At 36.9% G+C, this 25,021-nt stretch overlaps 1 protein-coding gene across 1 annotated transcript; it reads left to right on the top strand.

The window, feature by feature from the left end:
• The first annotated feature begins 65 nt into the window (after positions 1-65).
• LOC143701768 (death-associated protein kinase 2) lies at positions 66-24,006 on the top strand. The gene is made up of 12 exons (XM_077195345.1): positions 66-190; positions 3,752-3,931; positions 5,383-5,604; positions 5,985-6,123; positions 6,631-6,760; positions 11,186-11,234; positions 12,082-12,108; positions 19,897-20,049; positions 20,324-20,369; positions 20,487-20,576; positions 21,348-21,434; positions 23,150-24,006. The coding sequence occupies exons 2-12, from the start codon at positions 3,870-3,872 to the stop codon at positions 23,228-23,230; spliced, it is 1,086 nt and encodes a 361-aa protein (XP_077051460.1). The 5' UTR covers positions 66-190; positions 3,752-3,869; the 3' UTR covers positions 23,231-24,006.
• The last annotated feature ends 1,015 nt before the right edge of the window (positions 24,007-25,021 follow it).

The raw sequence follows: 25,021 nt of genomic DNA, 5'->3' as shown, positions 1-25,021 counted from the left end.
TCATAAAAACAGACGGTATAATGTAGAAGAATAGTGTTAATATGGCTTGCCACATTTCGGGCACTGCACTAACATGGTCAACACGAGCGTTTCCTCATTTCAGTACGAGCGCTTCTGCAACGAGTGGAGCTCCGGAGGAAATACCGTCCGTGAAACACACACGACACTGCTTCATGACGATCTATCCCAGGTACGTCACACAAATCAACCGTTTCGTCTGGTTACAATGGTTTTCATATGGAATAGGCTATCCTATGGAAGTAAGGAGATAAGGGGGAAAACATAAAATGTGTAGGCTACATATGTCGCATTGCATGATAGAAGTACTATAAGAAAATTGACATTAATCGTTGCATCGTGGTCGTGACAGACTTTTTGGGGCTTCGTAGGTGCTGGTCTCTGAAACACTCGCAGTAGAATATCAGACATAGGCTACAGACGTACAAGAATGAAACACGAACAAGTTTCCACACGCAGGTTTCGGTCGTGTTCAGCACAGAGATGACAGGAGACGTTCGACTTTTTAAATTATTGTGTGATCATCTTTTCATTCAGAGTGGAATTTTCTGTCATCGTCAGACTAAAGCAAACGGACTTTGGAAAAATCATTTTCTCTCATTCACATTCACTTTCAAAATTGGTCAAGACCGCTTCTGTGTAAAAAAACATAGTGAGTTTCAAAACTTTGTAGGTGACTGTCACTGACTATATAATGTTGTTTAAAATGAAATAGCCAAGTAGCCTAAGCCTAACACAGATTGTTAAATAACTAGCCTAGTTTCTTAAGTGGTATCACCTGGATAACTACCAGTCTGGCTAGAAAACCTACCAGGCCCTGAGGGCAAACAACCTGATCTTCCTTCTGGATTTATGGGGTTTAAAAAAATGAAATAAAAATCAACACCGAAATGCATATTTGTTATGACCATATTTGGTTTACATTTATTAAGCAAATGCTCAATTAAAGTAGGCCTTTCTGGTTATGTTTAATTTTGTCCTCACGCTGTAAAACATGTCAGGTAACCTAAAGTCTAAATTAACGGGTTTTATTTGCTGTGGGGGGTTTCATGTAGGCTAAGCTTGTGTGGTAAAATAATTACCTTCTAATTGAAAGTTGCCTTTAATTTCGTTTGGTTATCTCCATTCTTAGAATATTCTCTATTCCCATTATTTATTTATTTATTTGGTCTTTTTCTCTTACTGTTTTCCTCATTTATTGTTATGGGGTTCAAGAAGCTGAAGCGCTGAGACTTTGATCCTAATCAAGAATGAGATCATTATTTTGGGTGTTTTATGGCTGGAGATCTGATCCTAGATTCAGTAGGCAGGTTCCAGGTCTTGGAGTTGCTCTTCAAGCTCTTTCTTTGATCTTGTATAGAACAGAATGAAAGCATGCTCATGCTCAAATTTCAGGATTCACATACTTGAACCCGCAGGCTGCCAGTCACACATCTGAGTTTACAAAATAAAGTAGCTAACGTAAGGTGAGGGAAGATAAGCTGTATCCATACATGGTGTAGGCCTATGTACTTTTTAAACTAAAAAGTAGCAAAATGCACTAATGATGCAAACATTGCATTCAAGCGCAAGCTGGAACTAATTGCTTCGCCTAGTTTTACTTTTACTAGATAATATGTGTGTGTAATTCGACACAGCTGAGTAACTGTTGCTCCAATGAAGCAAAAGGGGAGTTATTTGTTTTGCAATGAACACTATTGTTCTGTTCTGTGGCTGCGTTCCTGGTATGTTACTGTAGGAAGCTGAAATGAGATGGGTGGGGTGTTATTTTGGAAAAAATTGTTGATCGATGCAGGCTTTCCATCTCTGTTCCATTCTAAACACAATTGACGTGCACTTACAATGTAATTATCAACAATGTAAACAATGTAATTATCATGTGCTCTAAACATGATTGGAATTCCCAGTGTGCTTTGTAAACTTCAGCAACTTTGTTGTCCATATTATTACTGAGCAATGCAAATTATAGGGACTTAGGGACTAATAATGCTTGGAAGATGAGTCTGGTAGCAAGATGCCTAAATTATGTTGGAGAGGTGGTGGGATGCAAAAACAGCTGATACCAGAACAAGATGAGCGGCTGCTTATATGCTCCGGTTTTAAATTGAAAGATTAAATGAAGAAATCCTCCGAAATGACGTTTAGGAAGCGCACTTAGGCTTTTAACAAGGGTTAGGGGCTTCTTATTTACCTATCATTTCCCTCTGATTGTAGGGATATGTAATTGGGTAGGGTTATGTTTAGGGACAGTGATTGGACTGGAATGTTGTTACATGATTAATAAAAGATGTTGCTTGGAAAAATCATAGCTGGGTGGCTGTTAAAGCTACAATATGTAAGAATTTTGTAATATAGTATCCAAAAATCACTTGCACAGTTTGATATATTTCCTGCAGTTGTGTACTCAAAATATCCTAAAAAGTTCCTAAAGATTTTTAATTTCAAAGAAATTCCCATTTTAAATAATGTCTCGTCCCTTTTCACTTGTTGCCTGTCAATGTCGTAATATCCACGTTATCCCTGATTTTCACTCGTACTGCCATAGTAACCATGGCGACAGACGTGGACAACTGCGTTACGTCTAGCGGCAAGCTCACACTGTTGTTGTTTCGTTCAAAAATTATGGAGAACTAAAACGAGGATCAATATCAGTTTTCGAGATACTGAGAGCTTGGCGACTAACTTCTACTTGACAGAGCTTCACGAGTCACGACTTGACAGAGATGCCACTCTTGTATGTACTTTATTAGACAGGTGAGCAAATGTACATAAAACAAATCAATATATAGCTCAACATGATGAAATGTTAGAATATGATCAGTATGTTATTCTAATGTTGATCTAGTTTACTGCTAGTCCCATACAGACAAACTAACACATAGAATAACATTACAACTTTCAACACACTCAAATTAAGTGTTTGAACAGATTGTATTCAAATCCGATAAACTGCCAATTGCAGTTTCTCTCAATGCCAACTTTTTCACATTACATTTACATTATTTAGCTTATGCAAATAAACAGAACCACATCAGCTGTGTTCATGAAATGTGTCTCCGGTAGAACTCCATTAAGATTTATAATTCACATTTTCTCATCTGAAATGGAGAAATGATACATTATATGGACAGACAGGCAGAGAGATAGATATGCCAAAATAATAACTTGTGCATCTCGTCACGCCATAAATAACCTTTCCCCTCATTAGTTTTCTCATTTCTTCCTCCCCTAGTAACAAACTATGCTAGCCATTGAAAACTAATTACACAACAACTAAATATGGGAAAGGGTCTCATTATTTAAGAATGTGTTAACATAACCATGAGAGGGTGACTGAGGTCTGTTAGGCAGTCTCTCACAGTATGTACATACTCTGTATTGCACATTCATTGTGACCTAACGATTTGTCCACACTTGGCCGACTGGTTTGTTTACTTGTGACCGACATTCTAGAGCTTTTAGTGCAACATTCTTTTTCATGTATGTAGTTCTAGCATATCAGAGGGGTTTGGATCCCAGATGTTTAGCCTTCAGGGACTCGTAAATGATTTCCAGATATCTGTCCTTTTCTGTTCCCAGCTAGTTCTGTAGTGCTGTCAGGCAGCCTTTAAAGTCATCAAATACTGTACATATGATTGTGCAAGTTTATTTAAATGCTGAAGGAAATATATTCAGCAGGTTTGGAACTTTCTTAACAAATATAGACCACTTACTACTATCCTCTGTGTTTCAGGTATGGATCAAATGCTAAACTCAGTATGAGCACTATATAGCCCATAGCTTTCCTTTGGACATTCACAGACAGAGAACACTGAAAAGATTGAGAGAGAGAGAGAGAGAGAGACCGCAGCATGGCTGTCTTCAAGCTGGATAATGTTGAAGACCTTTATGAGATTGGAAATGTTTTGGGAAGGTAAAGAGATGTAAAACAATTTTCTGCTATATTATCTTTCCTTAAATAAAGATGACCATACCATGGTATATACTACTGTTCAAAAGTTTAGGGTCATCAATTTATTATTAATTTTCTACTTATCAAAGAATCCTAAAAAAAAAATAAAGCAGCACAACTCATGATTGATTATAAGAAATGTGTCTTGAGCACCAAATCAGCATATCAAAATGATTTCTGAAGGATCATGTGACACTGAAGACTGGAGTAATGATGCTGAAAATTTAGATTTGCCATTACAGGAATGAATAACATTTTAAAATTGTAATAATATTTCACAAAATTACTGTTTACTGTTTTTTTTACTTAATCAAGTAAATACAAGTAAATACTTGGTGAGCATGTAAGACTTTCAAAAACATAAAAAATCATACAGCTCCAAACTTTTGAACGGTAGTGTTTATAAAAATATAAAAAAAATAATATAATATAACAATGTTCATATTATTCATATAATGTGATCATATCCATTACATTTGTATTTAAATGGTATTTTAAAGGCACTTAAAATAACATTTTGGTATTAAAAGGATAGTTCACCCAAAAATGAAAATTCTGTCAGTATTTACTCACCCCCATGTTGTTCCAACCCCGTAAGACCTTCGTTCATCTTCGGAACACGAATTAAGATATTTTTGATGAAATCTGAGAGCTGGATCACTCCTCCATAGGCTTCTTCAGGGATTGAAACCCTGCCAGCCCCGAAAAGTCATTAAAGACATCGTTAAAATAGTTCAAGTGACAACAGTGGCTAAATTTTAAGTTTATCAAGCGACGAGAATACTTTTTGTGTGCAAAAAAACCAAAAATAACGACTTAATTTCAACTATTCATTTCCTTCTCTCTGGGCCTCGAGTCAGTTCACTAGTGTAATAGCGTAAGCTTCTGTTGTTGTACGTCACACGCATCACACACCTGACCAGCGTCGGCCAATAGTGAGCCTACGTGTGACGTAGCTCTACGCAATCACACTACGTTAACTGACTAGAGGCCCACAGAGAAGGAAATGAATAGTTGAAATAAAATCGTTATTTTTGTTTGTTTTTGCGCACAAAAAGTATTCTCGTCGCTTGATAAACTTAAGATTGAGCCACTGTAGTCACTTGGACAATTTTAACAATGTCTTTAATGACTTTTCGGGGCTGGCAAGTTTCAATCCATTAAGAAGCCTATGGAGGAGTGATCCAGCTCTCAGATATCATCAAAAATATCTTAATTCGTATTCCGAAGATGAACGAAGGTCTTACGGGGTTGGAACAACATGAGGGTGAGTAAATACTGACAGAATTTTCATTTTTGGGTGAACTATCCCTTTAACATGGCAAAGAAAATTCTTAGGACTTACATAGTTGAATACCTGCCTAGTTCTTAACACTTATCTCAGTTCATTCTGTCTATCGCCGCTGTCTTAGTGGTCACTTCGGGCAGGTGCGTGAAGTGCGGGAGCGGGCCACTGGCGTTCTGTGGGCCGGGAAGTTCCTGAAGCTGAAGAAAGGTGCAGGAAGCAGGCTGGGCCTGGAGAGGAAGAGTGTGGAGAAGGAGGTGGAGATCCTACAGGGCCTTCAACATCAAAATATCATGGCTATCAGAGATGTTTTCGAGAGCAGGGCAGAGGTTGTCCTCATCGTTGAGCTGTGAGTATATGTGTATGTCTGAGGTACAAAAAAAATTAGAAAAGGCTTCTTCATATAGAAAAAAAACTGAAAGTGATAATATAATAAATATTATAAGAAAATGTCCATCATATTTTATAATGAAATCAAAAGTAACAAATTAAATAAATATTTTGCATTAAGATAATGTCGTTTTTTTTAACCACTGTTTAGATTGTGAAAATCTTTTCATGTTTTATTAAAATATAAGAAATTATTTTTAGCTTATATTACAAGTAAACCGTAATTTTTAAATAATACAATAAAATAAAATGTTTTTGCATTACACCAATGATGATGACCTGTGGTTCATTTCTGTCTTCTCTGCCATATCTTTTTAATTTATTTAAATTTTTATATAGCATAAAGGGTGGAGAACTCTTTGATTTCATTGCTGAGAAAGAAAACCTCACCGAGACGGAGGCCATTGAGTTTATGAAGCAGATTCTGGAAGGTGTCAGCTACATGCACAAACAAAACGTTGGCCATTTTGACTTGAAGGTAGGAAGGATGTATTCAAACCCCCAGCTAAATAAGTCCGAAAAGTGAACCGTTCAACCACACAAACAGTTTCAAATGGTCTTCAAAAGTTAATTTTAACTCCATGTGTAGCAAGCATGTCACTTCCTATAAAGATTTCAGCATGGTAATGAGGAAGTAGACCGTGTACCTTTCTCACTTAAACTGTCACCTCTGACCAAAATTAGACACTTCCTGATGAAATATTCACACGACAACAATGTTTATCCAGATATTTTGATTATGTGAACATTGTGGAAATGCATTCCACAGTAGAATATCTACTATATTCATTTAAAATATCTGTAATATTTATTTATATCTGTGTCATCAAACTTTACTGAGATGCTCAAAGAAACCATACCAGAATTTTACTGACCTAAAACCTATGTAGAAAAAACAAGGTTAGGATAAAATTTGAATAAAAATCAATTAACACTTTGTGAGTCAGGCTAAAGACATATTTTTATATTACTTTTTGATCTTCAGCCGGAGAACATCATGTTGTCGGACAAGCTCGCTCCCAATCAAGACATCAAGATCATTGATTTTGGCATGGCTCATCGCTTCATTCAAGGAGAAGAGTATAAGAGTTTAGGTGGAACCCCTCAGTATATTGGTGAGTGGTTCAGTTTGTGTGGTTTTGACTTTAAGTGAATGTGTTCATTTAAAAGCCATACACCTATGCAAATATTCAAATGCCCTAAATGCTTGTCCAATACCACAAGCATGAGATATGCACTACCATTGAAAAGTGTTTTCTATTATATTTTAAAATGTAATTTATTTCTGTGATGGCAAAGCTGAATTTTCAGCAGCCATTACTCCATTCTTCATTGTCACATGATACTTCGAAAAGCTTTCTAATATGCTGGTTTGGTGTTCAAGAAACTTCCATTATTAATATCAATGTTGAAAACAGTTGTGCTACTTAATATTTTTCTAGAAACCGTGATACATTTTCTTCAGGATTCTTTGATCAAAGATAGGTTAGGCAGTTTTGGAGAAGCTAGCAATAGCAAGCTAGCTTTGAAAGCATTCGATCCCGCCCTCCCTTCAGAGTGCTCTCCAAAGCCACGACTCCTCCAAAACACAAACGCGCACAGCCAGATCAGTCTGAAAAGGGCCACGACGACACAGCGCTCTCAGCATGCGCTCTCTAAACCCTTTGTGCCAAATGTTGGTCGTCCCAAGAGAAAATTTGACTGACATGTCGCGCAACCAGTTCATTTCATTTTCACAGTTCATTTTGTTTTGCGTCATATTTAGTTGCGTGAAAATGTAAAATCGATGTCTCCACAATAACAAAAATAATAAATTATTAATTCAAGAATGTTTACTGCAATGGAGGCACGAACTTCACATACTTTTGAAATCAAGCGTTTAGTTGATCCTGGTTGAAGCGCTCATTGTCACAGTTGTAAACACGGCGGCGTTCTTCTTCCCCAAAAAAGTTTGGGGTCACGGCATTTGTTTCCAGGCGGTCCGTTAAAGAGTCCTGTAGAATTCAAACAATCAACTTATAAAAACTGTGTTTCCAGTTAAGTGCCATATGCATCAGACGTTCAGTCAACGGTCCCTGGGTGTGACTTCTGAGGCTGAGACTAGGAGGAACGTAAGGTAGCTGCTGTTTGCCTTGCTTACACTCTTGCTCACCCTGTATAGCATCATGCGTCAGCATTATCTGTGCGAGCAGGGTGCACGGTGGTATGCAAATAAAAAGGTTGACAAGCATATCGGACATCCTATCATTGCAGTCGGACCGAATGTAATGATTGGACGAACATTTTATGGTCCTGAGCATTCCACAGAAGATGTATATGTGTATATCTTCTGTGAAATGCTCAGGACCATTGTATAAACTGTGTGTGTGTGTGTGTGTGTGTGTGTGTGTGTGTGTGTGTGTGTGTGTGTGTGTGTGTGTGTGTGTGTGTGTGTGTGTGTGTGTGTGTGTGTGTGTGTGTGTGTGTGTGTGTGTGTGTGTGTGTGTGTGTGTTATTGATTGCTATCAGGATGTGAAGAGACTTTCCGTTTCAACCAACAAAATTGTTTCTGGAAAAAATTGCCCACCCTACCTTTTAATAAAAAAATAAAAAGAACAGCATTTATTTGAAATATGAACCTTTTGTATCAATGTTAAAGTCTTTACTGTCACTTTGATCAATTTATTGACTATTTGCTGTGAATGAACTTATTTCTTTAAAATATAAAATCTTACTGACCCCAATTATGTGAATGGTGTTGTATACTTTACGTTTGTATATGTTGGTAAAAAAACCTCTGACATCAAGTGGGCGATAGAGTTACCTTCAGATGTCTGTGCTGTTATACCGGTTTTGTTATTATTTAAGCAGCTAACTATAAATGTATCATCAGCTGAGTGTGTGCTTTTGTAACTAAACTGCATCTGCATTCACATAACTGCGTACAGTATTTTTTATTTTTCTGGCTAAGTGTGTGTGCGCATGTTTAGTTTGCATCTGCCCGAGTGTGTTTGACTCAGCAGTCAGCACCTTCTTCTGTCTCTGCATGTGTTGTTCCTGCCTTTAGCAATATGCACGATTTTTAGTTCTAGCCGTCTCCATGGAGATGAGCTAACTTCAGATGAAATGGCAGAGCTGCGTCAGTTCAGCTGAAAAATAAATGGACATGAACAGAAATAACTATTGTGAAATGTGATGTTACTGCTGATGTATTTCACAAATGTCCTTGAGCGGTTTAACAGCTCATCAGTGTGTGTGTGTGTGTGTGTGTGTGTGCAGTGCTCTTTTAAATATTGATCTTGACTGAAAGCACATGCTTAAATATTTTGTACTATCAACCTGTACTTCAGGAGAGTATGGACCAATATTATTTTTGCAACCAAAAAAAATTGATTATTTTTAATAGTAATATGCAGAATTTATTTTAATTAGTGTTAATTCTCATTTCTGGCACAATAATAAATAGCCAAATCATTAGATTTTAAGAAAATAAAAATAAATACATTTAATGAATATATAAAATAATAATAATAATAGTTTTAGTAGCTGTTTTGATATAACATAAATACTTTATATAAGTAGATTTTGTTAAATAAGCATAATATAAATATTAAATCATAAATATTTATTTGAAAAATAAATTAATAATAGTAATTTTAATAATAATATTTTACTAGTTTTCCCTATTATTAAATCAATAATTTTTAAAAATAGATTATTTTTCCTGTAAACGTTGTTGTACCCTGTTGAATAAATTTAAATGTAAGTAGAAAACTGTGAATATTGGTATTGGGCAAAGCAAGTATTCTGATTTTCTCCTGATGAGACTAGGCAGAAGTAGTGTGCTACTTGATATGAAGTTGTCCCCTTTGTCCAAAGATATTAGCACTTTACTTATCATGAGGATATCCTAGAGGTTAAGTGTTTTTCTAAGCACATATAGTGATAAGCCGAATTGTGATCTCAGTAGCTCACCAGTGCCTGAGTCTGCCCTACTTATGGCTGAACCTATCCCAAATAATTAAGCTATCACCACTTTGTCATTTAAAATACACCTTTATTTGATAGACTAACAGGTTTAAAGGGATAGTTCACCTAAATAGTACAATTTCCTCATTTACTCACCCTCGTGTTTTGGTTTTTTGTACTATTTCTTTGTCATTTTCAGTCACAAAACAATTAGAGATTTACAGAAGATGCCTTCATCTCTGAGAATGTTAAATATAGGTACAATATGTAAGATTTTTGTAAGAAAATATCTAAAAATCACTTGCACAGTGTGATATATTTCCTGCAGTTGTATACTTACAAGATCCCAAAACTTCCCAAAGATTTTTAATTTCAGGTAAATTCCCATTTTAAATAATGGCTCGTCCCTGGTTATTGTCGCCTGTCAATGACGTAATATCCGTGTTATCCCTAGTTTCCGCTCGTACTGCCATAGCAACCATGGCGACAGACGTGGACAACTGCGTTACGTCTAGCGGCACGCTCACACTGTTGTTGTTTCGTTCAAACATTATGGACCATGGCAAGCAGACTTTGGGACAAAGGGAGAACTAAAACGAGGATCAATATCAGTGTGGCGTTTTCGAGATGCCGAGAGCTTGGCGACTAACTTCGACTTGACAGAGCTTCACGAGTCACGACTTGACAGAGACGCCACTCTTGCATGTACTTTATTAGACAGGTGAGAAAATGTACATAAAACTAATCAATGTAATATAGTTCAACATGATAAAATGTTAGAATATGATCAGTTTGTCTCATACAGACAACAAACTAACACATAGAATAACATTATAACTTTCAACACACTCAAATGCAGTTTAGTGTGATGGTGTAGACCAAGTGAAACAGCGCTGTGTTACCTCACAATTTTCATTCGTCTAATAAACTGTCCTGTGTGAGTAGTAATTGAGCACTTGCGGGTAGTTCTGTACAATGAAATGTCCTCATTTCTCGCGTGTGACTCGCGTGTGGCGCTGATATCTGTCTCTTATTAGCAATCACACCCATACCACAGTCATGTTAAAAACATGACATCAATGTATTTACTTATCCATAATCATTGTTAGATCCATCAGCATGATGACAAGTTCCATAATTCCGCTTATGCGTCATCAACCTACGCCTTTGTTATTGTAAGAGGTTAGCAACCCCTAGCGGCGAAAAAAATTACATATTGTAGCTTTAACTAAGGCAGTCTGTTTGTTAGTCAGCTACTTTAAACCAACAACAAAAAAATACTGCAGATTTTCTGTCAAGGTAAAGTGAAGCTTTGTTTGTATGAAACTCAGTAGGGAACAGAGCAAAATCTGCTGTGGTTCATGTGAGGACATGAACATGACTGTGGATCTCAAAGAATGCACTTAAATGGTTTGATTTTGTGAGTTTGGCTTCTCAAAAAAGCTTGCTTCTGTCTGGCCAAAGCTGTCTGAAACTGTTGATTAATGCAATAAAATGAGATCAGTGCGCTGTTGCAACTGAAATTTTCTTTATGAGAGCCAACAGGAGAGTTTGTGAGTTTTATTTTAACTCTATCTTTTCTTTTTTCTCAGCCCCTGAGATCATCAACTTTGAGCCTCTCGGTACGGCAGCTGATATGTGGTAAGTCTTGCCTGGTTAAATTAGTAACAAACACTTAAACGTAAATGCAAATATAGTGTCAGAATGCATAAGGGAGTTTTAGGCATGCTCAGACTTGATTCGCCCTTCCTCAGACATCACCAGGTGCTCCTTTAAGTGTGTGCATCTGTCTCAGCATGTATATGTATTTGTAGGTCATAATATGCAACTGAACATGGATGTCATGTACGAAACATAGTTAGAAGGCAAGCCATTTTGGCTTTTGACAAAACGCAGTAGCTATCGTCTGCTGTGCCAAAGACAACAACTCATGTCTGGTTAGCATAATTGTTAGCATAAAATGTGTTCAGTTTACATCTCATTCATTCCTGAAGCTAAACTGGTAGAGCATGGCACAAACAAAGCCGGGGTCATGGGTTCAGTTTCCAGAGAACACTGAAACAATTTCAAATAAGTCACTTAACATATAAAAGAATATATTAAATGAATAAGGTGGATTTCTATGTCAAAATTTAGACTGGGAATTATATTTTATAGTTATGTTTATTTTAATAAAATATATATTTTTATAAAATATCTTGTAAAAATATTTTGGTATTATTTTTGGAAAATGTTTTATATATTTATAATAATAATAACAATAGTAATTTCACTCATTTTGAGATATAAATAGTCTATATAAACATTTTTATTTAATATGTTTTTATAAAATATTTGTTAAATAGTTCAAATTAATATAAATATAAATAACAATTAATATTAATATTAATATAAATTTTGGTTTGCATGTTGAATAGCCTAGAATTCTATACATAGGCTTTAATATTTAATTACTAATGATTAATCATGCTCTTGTGATGTTTTTCAGGAGTATTGGTGTCATTACCTACATTCTGTAAGTAATCTTTCATTGTTCATCATATGATAACACTCCAGACAGCCAAATCCTTTAAGAATTATTCTGCGAACCAAGGTCCTGCTCTAGATATTCAGATTTTAACTAGGACATAAATTGCCTTCGAAATAAAGCCTCCCTTTTACAAGCAATGTGATGTCTCAAGTTTATAGGTCAGGTCCCGTGGGATGAGATCAGTTATGTCAGAAATGAAGCACACCAGATACGGAGTAGATAACCATCAGAATGCTTAGTAAAAGCCTATGGCTTTAAACAGGAATAAAGCAGTTGATCTGAAAGGGGGTGTGCGTAATTTTTAAATGTTAATGTATTTTCTCCCAGATTATTGTGGAGAGATATGTTAGACTCAGAAATAAGACCTGTAGAAACGATTGTATTTTGATACAATAAAAACTATAGACCATTTCAAGTACTTAAACAATAACAAACGCGTTGGAATGTTTAATTGACCTTAATTGTCTATAGCCTGTAAACTGTTAGTTTCTTTAGGACTGTTTCACTGGTGCATGTGCAATTTGGTTTGCATGTTGACTTGCCTAGAATTCTATACATAGGCTTTAAGATTTAATTACTAATGATTAATCATGCTCTTGTGATGTTTTCATAACTACCAATTAAAATTTTTACTAATCGGTACTCTGACTGTTGTGTAATACCAGTGCTATTGTATGTTGTTGATCACAAAAAACTACCCAGTCTATGGTTATTTAAAAACAAGCATGAAAGTAATTGATTAAACCCTTTTTGTAGTCTATACAGGGTCATCTGATGGCTTTCCTAAAGACAAAAGTAGAAAAACAATAATTATTTAACTTAATCTGGTTAATGCACAGTCTTTAAAGATACTACTGTTATTGTTTTAATGCATTGGTGCATGTTTGAATTAACATTAGCCGTGCTTAATAAGTGATAAAAAAAGTCTTTCGTACTAATGCAATTAGCTAATGTTACACACTAAATTATTATTGTAACGTGTTACTCATTATATTTGTCATGTGACTAGATATAGTCACATGACACTTCAGATGAAATGGCAGAGCTGCGTTAGTTCAGCTGAAAAATAAATGGACAGGAACAGAAATAACTATTGTGAAATGTGATGTCACTGCTGATGTATTTCACGACATCACAAATATTTCACAAGTATTAGACAAATGACGAAGCCATAATGCTAGCTCAAACTATGCTGCATCATACTTAAATAGTTCATGTAAAGAAATACAAATGATTCAATGGAAAAACATTAATTTACTTAACTGAATCATGTGTGCTGCATATCTTAGATTTGATTTCTTGCTTCACTTCTGCAATCCAGATGACACATTGAGTTTCGTAGGTTAGTTCCAGGCTCGAGGGAGCATCCAACCACCAAGCAACATGGACCTCATTTTAATTTTGACATTTTTCATAGCAGGATTTAATAAATTAGCACAATGCCACTGTGCATCAAACGCCTCCCTCCGATGGAGTAACATTAAGTGACCGTATGTTGTGGCACCTCCAGTAGTGACTGACAGTGTTGAGCAGCTATACTCATTAGTCATTACTCGGTAATTACACTAATCGGTACTCTGAATGTTGTGTAATACCAGTGCTATTGTACAGTATGTTGTTGATCACACAAACTACCCATTCTAGGAAACACAGGGGAATAATCATGGTCACTATAAATACCGCATTAACAGTTGCATCCATTACTGTAACCTTTATATGCATATTGCTGCATGCACGCCGATAGGTAACAGTATAAGAATACATGTTTCAACATTCATGTTTGCTATGCTTCTAAACCATATTCGGCAGAATTTCGAAATTTGATTGATCCTTTGACTTTACTCAGTGGGTTTCTGGTCCAACACATATCTATGGCCACACCCTTGATCTGATTTTAACACATGGTTTCTCTATTTCAAACATAGAAATCAGTAGTGCATCTTTCTTTGACCACAGGCTTGTAGTCTTTACTGTCCCTCTCACTGGCCGAATCCTCAGAAATCCATCGCTGACACGCTTAACTTGCTTTTTTCATTGATGTTCTAGTGAAGAATTTTCTGCAGCCTACTATTATGAATTCTATTGCTCCCTTGAAGTACAAAAATCATAAGCCTGCACCAGTGCCCTGGCACGCTGACACTACACGTACCTTTAGACGGGTATGTAGAAGGGCTGAGCTGGATAAAGCTAATATTTTTCTCAACTTATCACAAACATTTCTTATAAACCTTCTCAAGTTCTCTTTTCCACTATTAACTCTGTTTTAAATCCTCCTGTACATTACATTTTAGAGCCACCTTCTGCTCTCTGTGACCACTTTGGAAAGTGTTTTTGTTGATAAGATCACAACTTTAATAACTCAGTAGTCTAATTCTGTATATACTGCATGATGTGCAGTCAACTAAAACTTACTATTTGTCCTCAGGATATTATTACACCTTTTTTCCTGAGACAAATCATGGACACAGTTGGTCCTGGTCTGTTATTGGTTATTAACAAATGCCTGTCTACTGGTTCCTTCCCTAACAGTCTTAAATTTGCAGTGGTGATGCCATATCTTAAAAAAAAAAAACTTGGATCCTTCCACTTTTTCTAACTTCCATCCTATTTCTAATCTACCTTTTATCTCAAAGATCCTTGAGAGTGTTGCACTGGCTCAATTACAATCTTACTTGGCTGTAAATACTATATGTTTCAATCTGACTTTAAAGCTCTACACGGTAATAAATCTGAGATTAGATTAGCTCCCTCTGTTAGCACGTTCAGATCTTCTTTAAAGACTTATTTATTCTCTTTGGCTTTCAATACTCCTTTATTTAGGTACAATTATTGTTTTGTTTTTTTGTTGTGTGTTCCTTTATTGGTAGTTTTATTGTTTATTTGGATTAATCTGTTCTGTACAGCAGTTTGGTAAGCCTTGGTTGTTTTTAAATTTGCTTTATAAATAAATAAATATTGTATTGTATTGTATTGTATAAGTAAGTGTAACATTGGCCAGCGCAAGATAAACCAAAACGTACGACAGTTGAGCAAGATCCACCATGGGTGGTGCATTTGTTATTTGTTTGTGAGTTAGACGGTAGCAAGAACAAAAGCAAGTAATCAGCAAATATGTATAGGCCTATAACCACTAATGTGGTTAGTGGTTCTCATCTATAATTTTATGTAATTATGTAAAATAAAACCATTTTTTAACAGAGTGAACTTGCATTCCTTCTGGAGATGCCTGAATGTTTTGTTTTTGATTTGACTTGCTGTAAGCACATTATAATAGACATCCAGTTTAAAGAGACAGTTCACCCAAAAAATTTAAATTCTGTCATTTACTCACCCTCAAGTTGTTCCACACCTCAATGAGTTTCTTTCTTCTGCTGGAAACACAAAATATATTTTGATGAATATGGGTGACCAAACAGTTGACGAGTTTTTATTTATTTTATTTATTTTTGTTTGCAGAAAATGCAGTAAGGTAGTAGGGTGGGCTATTTACAGAAGGACTATATACAGGTGCAGTGATCGATAAGCAGCTTTGACAGCTGATGTTTAAAGTTAGTGAAGGAGATAGGAACCTCTTGCTTCAAAGATTTTTGGCCTGGTTTGGCGATGAATATGTAGTGAGGGCCAGCCAACGAGAGAATACAGGTCGCAGTGGTGGTAGTATAAGGGAGAAGAGTGTTGGAGGCTATTCTGTAAATGACATCGCTGAAGTCAAGGATCGGTAGGATGGTAAGTTTTACAAGGGTATGTTTGGCAGCATGAGTGAAGGAGGCTTTGTTGCGAAATAGGAAGTCGATTCTAGATTTTATTTTGAATTGGAGATGGTTAATGTGAGTCTGGAAGTTGAGTTTACAGTCTAATCAGACACCTAGGTATTTGTATGTGTCCACATATTCTAAGTTAGACCCGTCGAGAGTAGTGATGATAGTCTGGTGGGCCGGTGCGGGCAACGTTTGAATGAAAAGCATTTAGTCTTACTAGCATTAAAGAGCAGTTGGAAGCCATGAAAGGAGTGTTGTATGGCATTAAAACTTGTTTGAAGGTTAGTTAACACAGTGTGGTTAATAACCACAAAGAGGGGCCAGATGTATACAGAATGGTGTCATCTGCATAGAGATGGATCATAGAGTCAACGGTCGCTACATTGTTGATGTATATAGAGAATAAAGTTGGCCCAAGAATTGAACCCTGTGGCACCCCCATAGAGACTGCTAGGGGACCTGACAACAGGTCCTCAGATTTTACACACTGAACTCTATCTGAGAAGTAGTTGGAGAAACAGGCAAGGCAGTCACTTGAGAAACCAAGGCTGTCGAGTCTGCCAATAAGAATGCGGTGATTGACAGAGTCGAAAGCCTTGGCCAGGTCGATGAAGACGGCTGCACAGTACTGTCTTCTATCGATGGCAGTTATGATATCGTTAAGGACCTTAAGCCTAGCTGAGGTACACCCATGACCAGCTCGGAAACCAGATTGCATAGCAGAGAAGGTATGGTGGGATTCGAAGAATTCAGTGATCTGTTTATTAACTTGGCTTTCGAAAGACTTTAAAAAGGCAGGGCAGGATGGATATAGGTCTATAACAGTTTGGGTCTAGAGTGTCTCCCCCTTTGAAGAGGGGGATGACCGTGGCAGCTTTCCAATCTCTAGGGATCTCTGAAATTTTCGATTAACGTGAATTTATCGGTGGTGACTGTGTTTCCTAGCCTCAATGCAGTAGGCAACTGGGAGGAGATGTTCTTATTCTCCATAGACTTTACAGTGTCCCAGAACTTTTTGGAATTAGTACTACAGGATGCAAATTTCTGTTTATAAAAGCTGGCCTTTGCTTTTCTTACTGACTGTGTATATTTGTTCCTGTTCCCCTGAAAAGTTGCATATCGCGGGGGCTATTCGATGCTAATATAGGTCTATCACAGGATGTTTTTTTGTTGAACCAAGGGCTATATCTATTCTTAGTTCTAAGTTTTCTGAAAGGGGCATTCTTATTTAAGATGGTGAGAAAAGCACTTTTAAAGAACAACCACGCATAATCTACTTACGGGATTTGGTCAATATCCTTCCAGGATACCCGGGCCAAATCGATTAGAAAGGCCTGCTCGCAGACGTGTTTTAAGGAGCGTTTGACAATGATAAGGGGTGGTCGTTTGACCGCGGACACATTACAAATGCAGGGAATGAGGCAGTGATCGCTGAGATCCTGGTTGAAAACAGAGGAGGTGTATTTGGAGGGCAAGTTAGTCAGAATGATATCTATGATGGTACACATGTTTACGGAATTAGGGTTTTACCTGGTGGGTTCCTTGATAATGTGTGTGAAATTGAGGGCATATAACTTAGATTGAAGAACAGCCGGAGCTGTTAAGCACATACCAGTTTAAATCACCCAACAGTACAAACTCTGAAGATAGATGAGGGGCAATCAATTCACATATGGTGTCCAGGGCACAGCTGGGGGCTGAGGGGGGTCTGTAACAGACAGAAACAGTGAGAAACTTATTTCTGGAAAGGTGGATTTTTAAAAGTAGAAGCTCAAAACTGTTTGGGCACAGACCTGGACAGTGTGACAGAGCTCTGCAGGTTATCTCTATAGCAAATTGCAACTCCACCTCCTTTGGCAGTTCTATCTTGATGGAAAATATTGTAGTTGGGGATGGAAATTTCTGAATTTTTGGTAGCCTTCCTGAGCCAAGATTCAGACACAGCTAAGACATCAGGGTTGGTGGAATGTACTAAAGCAGTGAATAAATCAAACTTAGGGAGGAGGCTTCTGATGTTAACATGCAAGAAACCAAGGCTCTTATGGTTAAAGAAGTCAACAAATGAGAGCGCCTGAGGAATAGGTTTAATGCTGGGAGCTACAGGACCTGGGTTTACCTCTACATCACCAGAGGAACAGAGGAGGAGTAGGATAAGTGTACGGCCAAGAGCTTTAAGAACTGGGCTTCTAGTACGTTGGGTACTTAAAAGGAGCAGATTTCTGGGCGTGGTGGAATAGATTGAGGACATAGTGTATAGACAAAGGTATAGTAAGATGTCAGTTCCATGGAGGTAGACCTAGGCATTGGGTAATGAAGAGAGAGATTGCATCTCTGGAGACACCAATTAAACCAGGTGAGGTCTCCGCATTGGTGGGGGGTGAGACAAAGGAGCGATCAGAGGCATGTTGAGCGGGACTGGGGGCTCTACAGTAAAATAAAACAATAATAACTAACCTAAACAGCAGCAGACAAGGCATATTGAAATACGAAAGGGGCATAAAAACAAATACAGTTAATCAAAAAAACTAAGACAACGACAGGTAATGGCGATATATAGACAAAAATAATCAGACAGAGAAATGTGATGTGCTACACACAGGACTAGGGCCTAGCAAATAAACATAATTAAAATACCATATAACCGAACAGTCCCGCAGGCATCAGCTGTGAAGCCGAGTAATCAGGATCCGATGAGCAGCAAAGAGGTGAGCTCAGGAGCAGTAAAATGGGCGTTGCATTAGGCGAGCAGGAGGCACAGCGCTCAGAGTGCTAGCAGGCCGGGCTAGCAGATGAAACTTCGGCAAAGTCGCAGAGGAAAAGCTCATTGACAATTATGCTGGCAGACCAGTCGCGGTGGCTCGGCGGGGCTCCATGTCGACAGTAGATGGTCCCAGCAGGTTGACAAGGTACTGTAGCCCAGGAGATTAGCTAGTACACGTCGGCTGTCTTGGAGATGGGCCTAGCTGGAGGCTGACTCATGGGAGCATATGAACAATGGTGCTAGCCGAATCAACAACAGCCACTCAATTGTAGCTAGCTATCTGCAATGATGTCGATAGAATCCGATGAAGTTGAAAGGAACGCTGGGTTGGTAGTGCGCTGTGCAGACTGTCCAAAACTGGCTGATGCAGACAGAGCAGTGGTGAGGACCGCTAGCAGTGGTTAGCAATGGCTAGTAGCTAGTTTGCGAGCTAGCCAGCAGGCCAGTTTCTGACTGTGGTTCAGTTAAATAATAAAAAGTAAAGAAAATAAAGATATTAAATCCATTTCATGTTGGATGAGGCAGGTTGCGAGAGAAGTATATCAGGGGAACAATCAAAATATAGAGAAAGACAGACTAATTACAAACTATTACACCATCTTTACGCCATCTTGGGTCGCCTTCCATAGTAAGGAAAAAAATACTATGGAAGTCAATGGGCCCATCAAGTTATCAAAACAACTGTGTATTTTGTGTTTAAATATGTAAACACAGTATATTAAAAAGAAAATTATAATAACTTGTAATAACTCCGGGACGAAATAAACTCTGTTTAAAAGTATTGAATTATTCATTTAATTTCAATTTGCCGTTAAGTGCGAATGTTTGACCAATGCTCCTGCATACAGCGGGATGTCACTAGGCTATTAGAGGTGCCACAACATACAGCGACATGTTCCGCAACAATGTCAGTGGTACATGACGCAGTCCGTCGGCTCGTGTCACAAGTTTTAGTGGCACATGCCACTATCCACTGGCACATGCTAATGACAACTGGATGTGCCACTTAATGTTAATACTGCTTCTCCGCCAGTGTTTTGAATGAGCTCAGCAACTAACCAAAAAAGACCATAGAACAAAGATGTCACTTCCTTAAGCCGACAAATAGCCGTTGAAATGGTTTATATTTGTCATAATGCATTTTTATGAAGGCATTATATCTGCAGTTTACTCCCTCTATAGGATCTCTAGGCAAACAAACATTTGCCTCCAAGTTTAAATTTTTTTTTTATTCATGTATATTTATGCCATCAGTTTGAGTGGCCTGTCACCATTCCAAGGGGATACTGATGAAGAGACGCTGAGGAACATCGTGGCAATGAACTATGAGTTTGAGCCTCACCACTTCTGCCAAACCAGCAACATGGCCAAAGACTTCATCCTGAAACTACTAGTCAAAGACCAGAGGTAATGAGAATTGCAGTCATTATCTTTTAATCATTGGGACTATCTATCTATCTATCTATCTATCTATCTATCTATCTATCTATCTATCTATCTATCTATCTATCTATCTATCTATCTATCTATCTATCTATCTATCTATCTATGCCAGTCTATCTATCATGTTGAGATTTCAAGCTGTTATTTGAATCTTTAACTGTCTAAACTAACTTTTGTCTAATAAATAATTTGTAAGGGTTACATATATTTTATTTTACTTCTGTGCATTTGTATTTAGTGAAAGAATGACAGCAGACGAGTGCCTCATTCATCCCTGGATTAAGGTGAGATGCATAAACTTTCCCCTTTTCTCTTTTATAATTTATGGCATAATTATTTATCATTTTACCTTCTCATAAGGATATTTCAGTAACTCATTTCCACATCTATTTCTCTTTTAGCCTCTCAATAGAACTCAAATAGCCAAGAGGAACCGCTCCTCCATCAACATGAAAAGCTTTAAGAAGTTCAATGCGAAGAGGAAATGGAAGGTTGGTGTTTGTTTGTTAAACAGCCCTGCTGTGGGTTTTGTGATCATGGTCAGAGAAACTCGCTATTGGCTGAAGTGTGTAGACGGTCGTCACCCACAGACCAACTTTTGTCACTACCTGTGTGTCTGCATGCTTTGTCTTTCTGTCTCCCTCAGTCAATCTTTGTCCCTCCTGTTCTATTAATAAACATCTAGTTTTGCATCATTCTTCATTTCAGCCTTTTATTTCTGAATTCAGTAATGTTACATTTAATTAGCTTCCATGTTTGTACATAATGTAAGTCTTGATGATGCACACTCTTTTTATTCACTGTGATGTCAATGGTAGCATTTCTCTTAAAGGGATAGTACACCCAAAAATCTGATATTGATTCAGCATCATGTTGTTCCAAACACATGCTGGGGTTTTATTTCCCATAAATCATACATAAAATAATTTGCAAAAGAATGAATGTAACAAAAGTTGTTTTGCAACTAGGGGCTTTTAAGCTCTAAAAAAACACCATGACTGTAAAAAGAACAGTTCCTTTAAATGTCTGAACTGGTTGCTAACACTACCTTAGATGACTCAAATGTCTTCTCTGTCCTTACAGACCAATGAGTAAAAAGAGACACCTGCTGTTCAGTAGAAACATTGAGTCATTGTTTTTCCTATCATGATGCCTTTTTGTTGCTCTTTTTCTGTCAGGATTGTGACAGATATTTTGTGTAAATACACTGTAATATTAATTAACTTTGTAAATCTTGTTGATTTTCTTATCTCACTCTGTAGATGTCCTTTAACATGGTTTCGGCTTGTAATCGGTTTTGTCGACTGCAGTTACTGTGTAAGGCCCGCGGTCCAGAGCAACAAGAACTGGTAAGAGTCTCGTGAAAACAGGTTCATATTTCCCCCAAATATACTTTCATTTATTTAAAATTTAAAGGTGCAGTCCGTAACTTTTTTGGGTTAAAAATTATACAAAATAAATTTTGGAACAAGCACATAACCAGCCAGTGTTCAAAACTAAATGCTTCCCTTAGCTCGATTCAAAACGGTAAGCTTGTAATAATGTTTTTAATTCCAGTGGTACAGGTGGATTTCCGCAGGAAATTCAAGCATGTCTTTGCGTCATTACGTCAAAACTGTACACATAAAGTATGTGTCTCGGCTAGTAGGCTATATTGCGTGTGAGGATGTTGAAGGTGGAGATTTATAGCCTTTTCTCACAGCACTTGATATACAGTAATTAAACTTATCAATTTGATGGTGGATCCAGAAAGGTTCAAGCGACAATCACCAGTGACAACTGGAGATTCACCCGTTGTAAAATGCAAAAGTCTTCGGACTTTGGAGTGGCTACAGAAAAAAAAGACTACAACCGCGCCCATGCGAAAACAAGGATAAATATATTCCGGATATCGGAGGGGCATTAAATGTAGTCACACAATGCTGATGTTGTTAACATAAACAATTTGAGAACAAACTATTACAAAATGTACAAAAATTTGCACGGTTTGACGTGATATGATAAGCAAACGTTAGATTTAATAAGCGCGATTTACTGCAATGCTTTTTCCCCTTAGTTGGTCAGAGCAAAAGTGGATGTTACTTACTTGTTCAGATGACATTTTCTGGTGAAAATTCTTATGTTGGTCATACTTGAATTTGTGATTCTGAATGACAGTATCCACACCTGCGCGGTGACTGACAGCCGCACATTCTCCTCAAAACATTGGATTCATCCGTGCTGTGCCGTGCCGAGGCACAACTCGCATAAAGTTGATAATTCCGCGAATAACTGCAATTGCAGATTTCGAGCAGAGATGGCGACAAAGAGGAAAAACTACGGACTGCAGCTTTAAGTTTAGTCAAATAATTAAGCAGGTAAATAAAATAAAACCCATTTTTGTACTTGAGTTGTTGTTGTTGTTTTTTGTATTGTGACATTATTTTTAAGAACAGTTAAGCACAGCAAACCACCAAATCACGACAAGTCAAGTCACCTCTATTTTTATTATTTAATATTTATTTTTTACAATAGAAATTGTGGTAACACTATACAATAAGGTTCAGTAGTTAACATTAGTTAACTACCTTAGTTAACATGAAATAATAATGAACTGCACTTCTCCAGCATTTATTAATCTTAGTTAATATCTTTTTCAACATTTACTAATATAATGTTCAAATCAAAGGTTGTACTTGTTAACATTAATGCACTGTGAACCAACATGAATAAACAATGAACAGTTGGATATTTATTGACTAGCATTAATAAAGATGAATAAATACTGTAACAAATGTATTGCTCATTGTTAGTTCATGTTAGTTTAAACCTTATTGAAAAGTGTTACCGAAATCAATGATGCAAACCTCATCAAATAATAAATTTAATTATTTATTAAATATTTAAAATCTGAACGAAAGACATTACAATAAACACTACCATACAATATACCATACCGTACACTGCAAATACAATTTTAAATGCCAATTATCTTTTGCAAAGATCTTAATGAAAAATACAGGGCAGATGTGCTTAATTCTTGTAAATAATTCAATGCTTAATTTTCCTGGTGTTTTCCAATCAGAGAGACTGTGAGAGCGATCAGGAGGATACAGGCACAAAACCTGCCTCTCTCTTACGCAGACGTCTTAGTAGCAATTCATAAATCTCACTGGTAGAGGGAGTCATAAACCACAAGCATCTCCCTGTATCGATGCGGCAGCGCTCATTCAACCTGCAGTACTTTGTAGTGCCAAGAGGGGGAAACAGAGGCCACAATCTCTTCTCTTCTTTCATCCAAAGGCCTTGAACCTCAGTGCATGCGATTTCCCAACCACCAGCTATATATCCTGTTACAGTGGTTGACGTCATCTGAAAGAAGGATGGGGCCATGAGATTATTGTCGTTTTCTATACTAATATGCAAGCATGTTCATAGAGTTCTACCTCTGACAGCCTGAGTGTGATTCTTTTACCTGAAGTGCTGTTGACAGGAGGGTCAGGTGTCTTGAAGGAGGTTCCTACAACATTAAGTTTTCTTTAAACATTTTTTTTTCAGGTTTATTTCAGTGGGATTGCAGAGTTACTATAGGGACCATTTATGTTGTTAAGCTATATATCCTAACGTTCAAAAGTTTGGGGTCTTTTTTTAATTAATACTTTTATTCAGCAAAGATGCAGTAAATTTATCAAAAAGTGAGAGTAAAGAGTTATATATTGTTACAAAAAATCTATTTCAAATAAATGCTGTTCTTTTGAACTTTATGTTCATCAAAGAATCCTAAAAAAATGTGTCACGGTTTCCTCAAAAATTTGAAGAAGCACAACGGTTTTGAACATTGATCATAAGAAATGTTTCTTGAGCAGCAAATCAGCATATAAGAATGATTTCTGAAGGATCATGTGACACTGAAGACTATCATGTGACATTTATTATACAAAACATATTAAAAATGAAAAGTATAATTAAATTGTAATAACATTTCCTGATTGTATTTTGTGTTTTTACAGTCTTGGTGAGCATAAGAGACTTACCGGTCCCAAACTTTTGAACGGTTGCGTGTGTGTGTGCAGTGTATATATATATATATATATATATATATATAACATTACATTTCAACATAAATATTCAACATCAGACTTGCTTAAAAACAATAGCAAAGTCAAAGCCCTGTTTATACCTGGTATTAACATTCATTTAGCAACTTGCTAGGAGTTCAAAAGAAAGGACTTATGACTATGTACATCACTTACTATGTCAGTGTGTTATTGCATTTTGATAAAGCACAATTTTTTTTAAAGCACAAAAATGATGCTGATTACTTGGACTTTAAGCTAACTAGAATTAATATCAACTAACTAATATTGATATCAGGCATAAGTTACTTTCTTGTGCATAAGTATGCAGTGTTTCCTTTTTCTCTTTCTTTTGAATTTTAAACCCTTGGTTAAGCACAATGGATGGTAGACAGGCGAGTAGACGATCCTTATAACGTTTACACTACAAATGCAACATGGTCACATGTGTTTCTGACTACCTCTGAATGTGGTTTGAGTGGGTGAACCGATCATTTGCACCCTATTTAGTAGGGCTACTGACCACATATGATTGAATCAACCGAGACGGATCTTAAAACCAGGTGTAAACGGGGTCATATAGATTACTGTACTCAAAGAAAAACAAGCAAACCAAATTATAAGAGAGAACTTTTTGGGCTGAGTGCCTTAACTTACATATCTTCTCAAAAAAACGATCTATTGTAGACCAATACGTGTTCTACTGTCCTGAATTAGACTACCAGAGACCAAGTCGTATTCCCTATATTGATGAGAATTCAACAAGCTGCCTTTTTTCTCCACATGGCTGAATTGTAGTTGAGATATTGCGTGAGTGCTGCACGAGTTTAATATATACTAGGCATCTTCAGTATGGTCATCTCTGAGCAAATATTCATTTA

The sequence above is a fragment of the Siphateles boraxobius genome, unplaced genomic scaffold (genome assembly GCF_051911475.1).
Source record: "Siphateles boraxobius isolate OS27281-9 unplaced genomic scaffold, OSU_SipBor_1 33, whole genome shotgun sequence".
In the NCBI taxonomy this organism is placed as follows: domain Eukaryota; kingdom Metazoa; phylum Chordata; class Actinopteri; order Cypriniformes; family Leuciscidae; genus Siphateles; species Siphateles boraxobius.
This window is presented reverse-complemented; position numbering and strand designations above follow the sequence as displayed.

Bases quoted from the DNA above. Each gene is read 5' to 3' on its own strand.
- LOC143701768 (XM_077195345.1), top strand. From the start codon at position 3,870: ATGGCTGTCTTCAAGCTGGATAATGTTGAAGACCTTTATGAGATTGGA. The intron at 3,932-5,382 runs GTAAAGAGATGT...CCGCTGTCTTAG, and splicing joins ATTGGAAATGTTTTGGGAAG to TGGTCACTTCGGGCAGGTGC. The intron at 20,370-20,486 runs GTGAGATGCATA...TTTCTCTTTTAG, and splicing joins TCATTCATCCCTGGATTAAG to CCTCTCAATAGAACTCAAAT.